At 32.2% G+C, this 12,445-nt stretch overlaps 1 protein-coding gene across 1 annotated transcript; it reads right to left on the minus strand.

Annotated features, from left to right (window-relative positions):
• Positions 1-9,203: 9,203 nt before the first annotated feature.
• LOC123915249 lies at positions 9,204-11,285 on the minus strand. Its single transcript, XM_045966391.1, has one exon. It carries the CDS (start codon positions 11,283-11,285, stop codon positions 9,204-9,206), a length of 2,082 nt encoding a protein of 693 aa, XP_045822347.1.
• Positions 11,286-12,445: the final 1,160 nt, after the last annotated feature.

Genomic DNA, 12,445 nt, shown 5'->3' on the forward strand with positions numbered 1-12,445 from the left:
AAGTTGTAGCTATGCTATCAGAAACAATGTCTCTTCATCTAACAACATTACTGCTACTCAGCATGATGTTCAGTTTCTCTCTGATAATGTTACTCAAGTTGAAGCTAAAGAAACAGTTGAAGAAAAAGAAAGAGAAGAAAATGATCATGAAGTTGTGGTTTTGTTAAAAGAGCAATCCTTAAAGAATCAGGAGGAACTCGCGCATCTGGCAAAACAACAGGAAGAGATATTACGGTTAATGAATTTGAAGTTGAAGAGGGATGAAGAGTTGAGGCAACTCCTCACTAGGGAATCAACAACCACCATCATCATCTTCTTAAAACTCTATTTTGTTTTTAAACTCTCTTTATTAAAGTCATGACATCAATTGTATTTTCATGCCCTCCCATTTTGTTGATGACAAATGAAAGATAAAAGTAATACTAGTTTATATTAGTTATGATATATATGTTTTTGTTATCTGCTATCCTTATGTTATTTATGTTTAGTAGTTTTGGCAGACTAAATTATTTTACTATGCTTTTTCGGTCATAAAGATAAAGATTATGAAATTGATTGCTAACTCACTATATAAATGGTGGCCAGTTAAGTAATATTCCAGTTTTTGTTCTACAACCTGTTCTGTCATGTTTATCGCCAAAACATAACTTTCTGGCTCCTTTCATACCAGTTGAAGAATGTAAGCCAGTGTTGGAAGCGTAGAAGTGTTGTGGCATAAGTCCATGATGAATGCAAGTAACTGTTCAACCAATTTTCTTTAGTTAGCATATTATGAAAATTTTAAACGTTACCACAGAAAAGGCCAGCTGCAAAAGATGAGTTTAAAGATGGAAATGAAACTTATCCGAGCAAAGAAGCGAGACTGTCAAGTTACAGAATCTGCCACTCTAGGAGTCTAGGTGAAAGCTATAGCTATTTATCTGAAGTAAGCACACCGGAACTTGAACAGAGAATTAGCCAACTCGAAAGAGTACATATAGTACTGAAAATGGCAAGGTTTGGTCACAGTTGAAAACATGATTATACAAGTTTAGCTATGTGACATGAATGTTAAAAAAGATGACCAAATGAAACATAAACTTTTAGAATACTAATGTTGTTGGTCCATTGTTTCATTGATAGTAATTATAGGAACATGAACTTTAGGCTGTTATGCAGATCATGGCAATGTTGAAGAAAGAAATTGTAGTAACATGAATCTATAAAATAAAATAGGGATAAAAATCAGAATTCAACTTATGTATAGTTTTATTCAAGGCTGTTATGCATTTTTCACGTGTATAGCTTATGCTTCTTTTTTTTTTTTTGACTCAGCTTATGCTATATAATAGCTTTAATTAATTCCTAGTATAGTAGCTTAATAAATGTGAAGGTGAAGGGGCATGAGTTTGAGGCTATTATGCAGATCATGGCAACTTTGAAGTCAATGATGATATTGATTTTGAGATTTTATTTAGGAGTATAATCTAAAGTATCACTATATCACTTATTCTCAATAATTTTAAATCCTTAAAATATGGAAATTATGAGAAAAATACTACATGAACTTGTTCTATGAAATGGGATATTAAAACTGACACAGTAAACTGCTGCTTGTGCCCAGGATTTAGGCGCGCCTCTATGCTCTGGTTCTGCATCTGCCTTAAGCCAGGCTCGAGCCTATGACTATAGTTAATTTTGAGGTTTACTTCCAAGTTACAAATACACAATGTTGGCAGAGTATTGGTATTTGATACAATACTTCTAACTTCAAAGTTACATATACACTATAAAAAATGAGGTTAAACACATTAATATATACTGTATGTATTATGTACAAAACTATACATGGCGAAAATATAATCTGCATTAAGGACAAAACTAGGGGCCCCTTGTTTGAGAAAATTACTACATTTAGCAAAAAGGATAGTTTGGGGTTTGCACACATTCCCCTTATTTGTTGTCACTGGTCAGTGTAAGAGTAGTGTGTATTTGTGAAGTTGCAAAACACATGCTTTTATGCCAATTTTGGTGCTACACTTCTACCTACCTTATTACCTGCAAAATAGGGGACAATACAACGGTCAAAAAGCACCACAATACCACTCTGAGACCAATCACTCCCTAAAAAATTGTTCATATTGAGCTCAATTCACTCCCTAAAAAATAAATTAATTTGTCAAATTACATCAATACCAGCAGCATCTTTAAGTTAGTTCTTAAACAATTATGTCTCAATGTACAAGTTTTAAATATTAGAGTGAAGATCTAATTTAGTCACTCAAGTTGTATTTCGATCTAATTTAGTCCCTGATTATAAATAAACATATTAATCTCTGATACTTTTATGCTGAGGACAAATTAGTTCCTAATTTATTATAATCAAAAAATTAATTTGTCTTCGGTATAAAAATATTGTACACTAATTTAATTTTTTATTTGTTAGGGGCTAAATTAGGTCGAGAGAAAATTATGAGACCAAATTAGGTCTTCATTTTTGGTGCCACAATGCCATGTAACTTTTCAACGAGGCTTTTTCCGAGGAAAAAATTCCTTATCAAGTACAAAAAATGACCGTTGGTACGTTTCCTCGGAAAGTACAAGAATGTGACCGTTAGTCGTGATTGGTCAGAGCGCATTGAACAAGATACCTTTTTTACAAATATTACCGTTTTGTGACCGTTGTAGCATCAGTGTATCGCATTTTACAAATATTACCGTTTTGTGACCGTTGTAGCATCATTGTATCGCATTTTACAAATATTACCGTTTTGTGACCGTTGTAGCATCTTTTATATATATGGAAGGAAAGTTTCATTTTTCTCATACACCATATTATCAAAAGTATTTTACTTTCACTATTGGTAGGATTGCCGATGATATTTCTGTTGCAGTCGCGTTTCTAACATTCGAGACATTTCTTATCAAATTATTATCGGTTAGTTTTATTTTAATTTTATTTATATGTACTATTATAAAATATGTTAGTATAAATATGAGCATATGTTTTTTTTAAGCACTATGAGAATGTGTTAGTAAAATAATAAGTGTCAGTTAGTATAAAATATGCATGAATATTGGTGTAAAAATTATCCTTCAAAAATATTGAAATGGCCTCTTGTTTGTTTGGTTTCAGATTTGAGCTCTTTGAAGAATAGTTACTTCATACATACCCATCAACATGAATGAACCCATCATAGAGATTCCCTACAACAAAATTGCTCTGGAGCGTCAGCCCAAAATGGACTCTAAATGCCAAAAATCGGACGCTACAAGGATATTAGGTGATGGCAATTTTGTTACGAATATTGTGCAGAAGAAGAGAAGTTTAGATTCAAGAAAACGTAGAACATCTTTTGTGGGAAAAGCTAACTCGAGTGGTAATGATATCGGTGTTCCACCTGGATTTCGTCCCCATCTTGTCGACAGTCTTCCTTCTAAAAACTATTGTTATGATTCGTATGCTGATGATCATTATGAAAATTCTGTTCAAGATTGTTCACCAATCACAAAACATAACACTCTTGTTCCTTCCATATATGATGAAGATTCTAACCATGTTTCAAATGAGAGCATAGAAGCTAATATGTCTAGTGACAGATTATGTTTATCTGAGACTCAAGGAAAAAGCAGTAACTTTTCCATCCGAAAAAAAGTCTCCTCATCCAACAAAGTAACTGCTGCTCAGCACGATGTTCAGTTTCACTCTGATAATGTTGCTCAAGTGGAAGCTAAAGAAACCGTTGAAGAAAAAGGAAGAGAAGGAAATGATCATGAAGTTGTGGTTTTGTCAAAAGAGCAATACTTGAAGATTCAGGAGGAACTCGCGCGTTTGGCAAGACAACAGGAAGAGATGTTACGGTTAATGCAGTTGAGGGAGAAGAAAGATGAAGAGTTGAGGGAGAAGAAGCATGAAGATTTGAGGCAACTCCTCACTATTTTTCTAAGGAATCAATAATAACCATCATCATCTTCTTAAAACTCTATTATGTTTTTAAGCTCTCTTTAACAAAATCATTACATTGAGGGTGTTTTCATGCCCTCCATTTTGTTGATGAGAAAAGTAATACTAGTTTTTGAGTTATGTGAAGGTAAAAAATAGTTTCATTGGTAGGAATTAGTAGGAGGTGAGTAAATGTGAAGGTACTTGATAACTCTGTTATTACATACTAAAAGTGATATAATTTAAGGGAGTTTAGAGGACCTTTTGATGAGTTTTAAAGTGATATAATTCTTGGCCTAAGTTGCTGGTCTTCATGCCGGGCGTGGTACTGTCACGCTGGGGGCGTGGTAGGTCTGCCAAAATGAAAAGTATAATTTGCAAACTCAATTTTTGGGAGAAAGTTACGAAATTTTGGATCAAAGTGGGTCTTTGGAGCTGAGTTCAAGCAACAAGAAGGTGGATCCAAGCAAGGAATAAAGTGTGGAAACACATCCAATTTCTCTTGTCATGAAGATTTCAATTCTTTTCATCCATGTAATTTCTTCTTTCACTATGTTTGGCTAAATTCTTAGATTGGATTTCTAGGGGATTTTCATTGTACTTTGTTTGAACCATATGAATTTGATTGTATGCAATTGGATTATGATCTAGTTTCAATTGATTATTTCTTGCACTTAATGTTTCACATAATTTGACGAAATTGTGTGATGAACTTAATAATTGATTTATCATGAGAATGAAAATTAGTTATGGACCTAGGAATGATTGAACAATTGATAATCACTTTAGAGATTTAAGTTTATTGATTGTGATTTAGGAATCAATGCTTGTGAAAACCTCACTTAAACACCAATTCACCCAAGAGATTGGGGAGTTGTGATTAAGTGAGAGGATTATTATCCAAGAGATTGAGAATAATCATTTTATTGATTGAATCTTGAAACTAGTTGAGTAATTCATGAGTATATAATATGATTCACCAAACAAATTACTATGAGATGAACCGAAAAGATCCAATCGCCCGCCAACCGTTCGATAAAATTCCAATATTTGTTTTCAACAAATTCTTATGAACAAAGCCCCCCAAATATTCTTTTATTTTCTTTTAAGCATTAGTTTAATTGTTATGGTTCAAAGTTAAAGACAATCAGCGTAGATACGATATCTTAATTACTACTTGACGATAATTGTATACTTGCAATTTATCTATCAGTACTCAACTTGATTCTGTTATGCAATGCATATATCATGGCAATACTGAATAGGAGTATCACCCAGACTTTTTGCAAAGATATAAACTAAACAATTGTTTTTGGATTTTATCTTTTTTACATTATTCCAGTATTCTACTTATGTTTGGATATTGTTTTTTTCGCTTTTCGTGAAAGCTATTTCAATAGCATCATTTCATTCTCATTCCAATTTCAAACTTCTGTTAAAAGAATGCATATTTCAGCTAGCCTCTTATCTCTTTCATATGTCAATCATGGTTTAGTTTCTGGTTTAAATCTTGGTATACACCAGAGGGAAAAGCTTTTAACTAAAAGGATGAACTTCATGTATTTATGATTGATATAGAAGTTCATGTAGCTCGAAGAATATATTGATGCTTTAAGTGTTGACACCAAAAACCAAGCCTTCACGGCCAGATTTGGCCTGAACTCACTCACGTCCATGAAGAGGCTACTATTTGCAGCTTCACAATTTTCACGTCTCCAGAGTGCACGGAGACGCAATAAATTGCCTCCAAACGCGGTTTCAAACGCACATTAAGTGTCACGATCCAATTTCAGATCAAGACCGATGCACAAGATAACACTAACTCATAATATATAGTATAGCCTGACAAGCGTAATACACTATAACCTATACATATACCTTTCTAAAATGCCGAGCTATTGAAATTTAGAAGTGCCTCAAACTTTCATTACATCCCAAAATGAAAATTATTTATTATGAAAAGTTAAAAACCATCTTTCTCATTTGTACAACTCAAGAAATGAACAACTCTTATTCCTACCATTGCATCCTGCTAGAATCACAAACAATGATCATCATTCATAAAGAGACCTACCACATAGAATAAGCTTTTGGGTAGATACGAAAATTCTAAGAGTTTCATCCAGACAACTTTTAAACTAAAATAATCGTACTTTGAAAACCCATCCCAAAAATAATATTTACAACATCGAAGGGAAGAAAATTTGATAATTTTTTAACATGAACCGAGGTTCTACACGCACATCTACAATTGAAAAGAAACTCATCATATTTCATATTGCTTATCTTGTTCGACTACTTTCACATACGTACATAGACTACATTATCTCTTCCAAAACAATAATTGAGCTGCACAGGTAGTCGATCCTAGATTTTGAACATGCTAAAGACCATCAAACTATCAATGGTTGAATATTATTCCAATAAAACTATATAAAAAAATGATATTATAAAAAATAAAAAAAACTATATAAAAAATGACAATTTTTTTTTTTTTTGCGTAAACTGGACATCCTCTGCGCGCAACTGTATAGATTAATCCCTCGAGTTTTGTGGGACTCGAATGCGTGGCAAATATTGGTAATTATCTCTAATTGATGATACACTAAACACTCTAAACCGAGCCCTATCATAAGGATATCGCAAAGACACTACTACAACATCGGTGCATATTTCTAAACCATGCTAATTGAAACTTGCATCTCATTTTTTAAATACCTTTCTCATTACGAGAAACTCTTAGATAGGCACAACTCCAAATAAAATATATTTGGGCATACTCACACTAATAGGAAAAAAATGGTAAATAATTTAGTCACATCGCTTACTATTACTTAATCATTTTACCTTCTACTGTTTTTGAATTCATGTGTGTGTGCCTAACATGTATTATTTGTGATTTGTGATTGTGCCTAACCAAGTATTCTTCTTCTGAAACATATCCAGTCGTAATGTTAGGATTAGGGATGGCAAAATGGGTTTGGCCCATCGGGTCGACCCGTTTAGCCTGCTATTTTTGGCGAAGTGGGTGGGGATTTTGAATCGATTTTTTCTCTTGTCACGCACCTCCCGTGTTCCTTTCTACCCCTGTTTTTTTTGTCTTTTTTTTTCCTTGAATAAAAGCTTCAAAACGAGTTCTCCAAAATTTTTCTAGTTCAAATTCTGAAAAAAAATTCAAAGAATACATTCTGAAAAATTTTTCCAAGGCAAAAAAAATCGAAAAAAACGAGGGATGCAAAAGAAACACAGGGTATGGAAAGAGAAAGATTCTTTTGAATCTACCAATAGTAGTTGGCCCTCATAGCTAACTCGCTAGAAAAGCAGGGTGGTGACGGGATAGAGCTGGTTCACCCGTCGGACCTAATAGTAATAAAAATACATTTTTGTCACATCTTTTTATGGATAATTAAGTTGCAAATAATTTTTTAATTTATCTCTTATATTTGACAGATAAAACAAAAAGAAAGTTTTTAAATATTTTGAGTAGGTTATTTTTAAACTACTACAGTTTTATGACTTTAAACTCATTTTCAAATATTTTTTGAATCGGTGAACTAATTAAATTTTTATTTTTGTTGTCTTGTTGGAATTTTTTAAATATTTCATAATGTATCATGAACTTTCAATTGATAATTATAGATTCAATAGATACATATTTTTGTTACATAAAATATTCTTTAATTTAACTATTTTTCCATTGTTTTGTTAAAAAAATTTAATTCAAAAAATTTAATTTAAAAAATTGGCGGGGTACCCCGCTGACCCACCATAAAACGGTGCAGGTGATATATTCAACCCGCTATCTCTAGTTGGCCCGTTCCGCCCCTCTTTTGACGGGTTGATGACGGCGTAGGTTGTTGCGAGGCGGATTGATCCGTTTTGCCATCCATAATTAGGATTACACCCTCTCAAACACACTCTAATTACAATTAATAATTAATCATGTCATCGATCTCCTTTGATTTTCTGTTTCATATTGTTGTTGTAAACATATATACAAAACAAAAGTTTATGGCAGATGAGATCTTGTGAGAACATGAAAAAACAATCTTTTTGGGAGGTTCAATATTGAAGATGAATGGTTAATAATACGAGTAAAAAATAAATAAATAAATAAATAAAGTTGCAATATTTGAAAATGAATCCGGTAGCAGGTAAATTATTAAAATCAAGGAGATGACATGATTAGTTATAATTGGAAAAGCTAGCTAATTGTGTGAAATGAGTTTCTAGCCGAAAAGCTAACTAATTAAAATTAAAGTGTTTGGTAAAATTAGCTTTTTAAATGATTGATAAATATAAAAAGACATAAAAAGACATTTATATGTAGTGGGTAGTTTTTTTTAGTAGGTAGTTTTTTATTTTATAAAAAATAATAAAATTAAATTAATGGTTAAAAATAGAAAAAACTGTAAAAAGCTATAAGCTATAAGCTAAAAGCTACTTGAAATAACATGTAAAAAAAGCTATAAGCTCGTGAGAAAAGCTTTTTAGCAAACACTTTTATTTTTTTTCAAATAAACTTATAAACTAGTCTAATAAACTATAAGCTAGCTTATTGGACTTACCAAACACACCTTTAAACTTATATATATGTCGGTGTGTCTAACAATCAAACTTAAGTTATTTTGAATATAATTTAAAAAATAAGTTGATTGATAGAAAGAAATTCAAAGACTAACAAGTCTATTCACTCGAGATTTATTTTACAAAAAAGCAATATTGGTAGAATTATAATTTAAAATTACATATATAAATTTAACAAATTATATTAATACCCACATCTTTAAGTTTTTTTTTTACCCACATTATTTTAAATCATTTAGTTTATTTTAGAGAAATATGATGTAGGTCTAATATGAAGCTCTTTACTAGGATCGGAACAAGTAGTGACTACAAGCTCCTGCTTAAGCGCTCGACATGCAGTTAGTTTAAAACATGTTCATCATATGGCCGAGCGAAGCACACCTGCGTGAAGCAGCCAATAATGGTGCCACTTAACTCATTATGAAATCAGGAAAAAGTTTTGTTTCACTTCAGCTAGAAGGCTCAAGTGTTGATATACACAAGCATATGTAGCTAGGCATGGCAATAAAACTCATACCTGCGGGTATCCGCCCAAACCATAATGTAGCAGAGAATAAAAGCATATACAGTCCATAACTCAAAAACTAGTATTACTTTTCATATTCATTTGTTATCAACAAAATGGGTGAGGGAATGAAAAGACAATAATCACTTTCATGATTTTGTTAAAGAGAGTTAAAAATATAATAGAGTTTCAAGAAGATGATGGTGGTGGTTGTTGATTCCTTAGAAAACTAGTGAGGAGTTGCCTCAACTCTTCATCCTTCTTCTCCCTCAACTGCATTAACCGTAACATCTCTTCCTGTTGTCTTGCCAAACGCGCGAGTTCCTCCTGAATCTTCAAGTATTGCTCTTTTGACAAAACCACAACTTCATGATCATTTTCTTCTCTTTCTTTTTCTTCAACCGTTTCTTTAGCTTCAACTTGAGTAACATTATCAGAGAGAAATTGAACATTATGCTGAGTAGCGGTAATGTTGTTAGATGAAGAGACATTTTTTCGGATGGCATTGCTACAACTTTTTCCGTTAGTCTCAGATAAAAATATTTTGTCACTAGACATATCAGCTTCCTTGCTCCCATTTGCATCTTTAAAACCTTCCTCCAAACTTCCTACTGAAAGTTCAATGTTATCTTTTGAAACAAGGTTGGAATCTTCAAGATATATGGAAGGAACAAGAGTATTATGACTTGTCATTGGTGAACAATCATGAACAGAATTTTTTGAACCAGAATCACAAGAATTTTCAAAAGTAAGAAAGTCGACAAGATTGGGAGGAAAGCCAGGTGGAACACCAATATCATTACCACGGGTGTTAGCTTTTCGTACAAAAGATCTACGTATTCTTGAAGGTAGAGTTCTCTTCTTCCGCACAATATTCTTAACAAAATCGCTGTGACCAAATATCAATTGCTTCCACCACTTAGTATAATGTGTAGTAACATCTGCTTCAAAAAGTCTTGCCGGAAAGTACAATTTTTTATCAGATATAGGCCTGCAGTAGTTTTCCCAAGCAATGGCATTAGTCGCATTGAATCTAGCCACATAACTTGGAATATCTTGATCCATTCCAAATTGCATAGAAACTCTATGCGGCAGATACTGTTCTATGGATTCAAATCCAACAAGCTCAGAAATTCTCGAAGATATAAAAAATGAGAGCATTTGTTCATCCACCAAATCTTTCTTAAATGGTATCCAAATTTCATCATTCGGATAAAACATTTCACACTTATCAGCATATCTAACATATGGACGCCAAAGAAAATCATCGATAGCGGAGTCTAATGCCAACTTAACATCGTTGATTTTCAAGGCCTTGACCTTATGCCACCTAAATAATAAAGGGTATCCATAGTTGATCGACATGGGTTGTGGTTGTAAATTTTTGAACCTCTCCCACACCCAAATTTGTACCAAGTAAAAGGGCGATGGAAGGGTAACTTCTAAAGGAAACCTATCACCACTAACAGGATATTTTGACAAACCATCTATTGTTTTCTTAAACAAACTTAAATCTTTATATATGCTGGCCAAAACAGCTGGTGCCAAAGCAATAGAATTTCCTCTAGCAAGATGAACAGCAATAGAAAATAGACAATTTTTCACACAAAATTTGTGAGGAAAAACATAAATTGACAACCATGTAGAAAGAAATGCTTCATGTTCAATTTCACTACCTTTGTCAATGAACATATCCATCCACATTGATGTTGTTGCCTGACCTCCGGTTTTCTGATTAGTAGTAAGTTGTTGTCTTGCAAGCATCAATTTCTTTTCCACCTCTCTCATTTCTTGATCTTTAAGTGATATGAAAATAGGATCACCAAGAACAGGGTAACCCCCTAAAACCATGATATCTTCCAAAGTGATTGTCGCCTCACCAAATGGAAACACGAATGTATTTGTCTCGGAACACCATTTCTCGACAACTCCAATCAGCAAGCTTAAACTTCTATGTATGTAGCATTTAGTACTCATTATCGATTGGAAGATTCCAGCATTCCTCCACAAAGATTCGTACTTTGGTTGAAGTTTATCAACCCAACTAAGCCATTTCTCTTGTTGGTATCGCCACCCATGAAAATGGGTTGTTAAATGCCACTCCTTTAGTTCAGAAACAGAAGATGATGAAAATTGGTTAAACTCATTAGCTGGTTCTTGAATGGTGTTTGCAATAGGTTTGAGAAAATGGGCTGTTCTTAAAGTTGGTTTACTGTCACCAGCTGGTGAAAGCATGAAATCTTCCCTAACCTCAATGATGGGTTCATTCATGATGATGATGGGTATGTATGAATGAAACTATTCTTCACAAAGCTCAAATCTTTACTGTGAAACTGTGATATGGGGTTGAAGCTAAACTACACTCACAAAATGGTTGCTTTGGCAACTTTGAAAAAAAATACATAAATGGGATTTAGATTATTTATTTATTTTGTAATCTTCAATACATTGAATCTAATGTATTATGAGAATATACAATTAATATGTTTATGTGATATAAGAATTTACCATGTTTGTCCGGTCAAAAAAAAAGAATTTACCATGTTTGAAAAAAAATACAGAAATGGATTTTAATTTTATTATTTATTTCAATACATTGAATCTATTATCTAACAATGTGTATTATAAGATTATAAATATCTTATTCAATTAATATTATGTAAGGGAAGAATTTAGCATGTTAATTTAAAAATAATACAAAATTTGTTTTTTATTTTTTATTTCACTTTTACTTTTCAATCAATACATTTAATATAATGTGTATTATGAGATTATAGAATATCTTATGCAATTAATATTTTTTTTTCTTTTATTCATACCAAGATACTGTCAACTATTATTATTAAATTATTTACATTGACCAATTTTTATTAAATTATTGTGTAATTTGATATATGCCAAAAAGTTTATTATTATTTTTTTATTAACCCTCTGGTTCTCAGAGAAGGAGGCCGTGATAATCTAAAGTTCGGCTGTGAAGCAAATAAAGTCTAGCCAATAATTTCTTCCACCAGATATCGAACTCGGGTTCTCCCAAACAAAAAATTTAAATATTAAGAATAACCAAAATTACACTATGGGTCATTTATCTTATTTATTTTTAACACTTTAATCCCTTTTTTTTTTCAAATAAATTTATATATTTAATTTGAGTCGGGATATTTTGACACCAACTAGTTTGATACCAAATGTTACATCTCTCAATAACATTTTAACCGATATAAATTTTATAAAATTCACGTTGGATTGAAAGTTTACATCATATAGATCATTTGTGTAAAATTTCAGAAAAATCAAAATCATTTGATATGTTATTGAGACACATAAAGATTAACAGAATTTATAAAAAATAAAAACCATTAATTTTGATGTATCTCAATAACATATCAAATGATTTTGAATTTATTTGAAATTTGACATAAATGACCTAT

This window comes from Trifolium pratense, linkage group LG3 (genome assembly GCF_020283565.1).
Source record: "Trifolium pratense cultivar HEN17-A07 linkage group LG3, ARS_RC_1.1, whole genome shotgun sequence".
NCBI lineage: Eukaryota > Viridiplantae > Streptophyta > Magnoliopsida > Fabales > Fabaceae > Trifolium > Trifolium pratense.

Excerpts from the sequence above, each read along its gene's own strand:
- LOC123915249 (XM_045966391.1), bottom strand. The coding sequence starts at position 11,285 with ATGAATGAACCCATCATTGAGGTTAGGGAAGATTTCATGCTTTCACCA.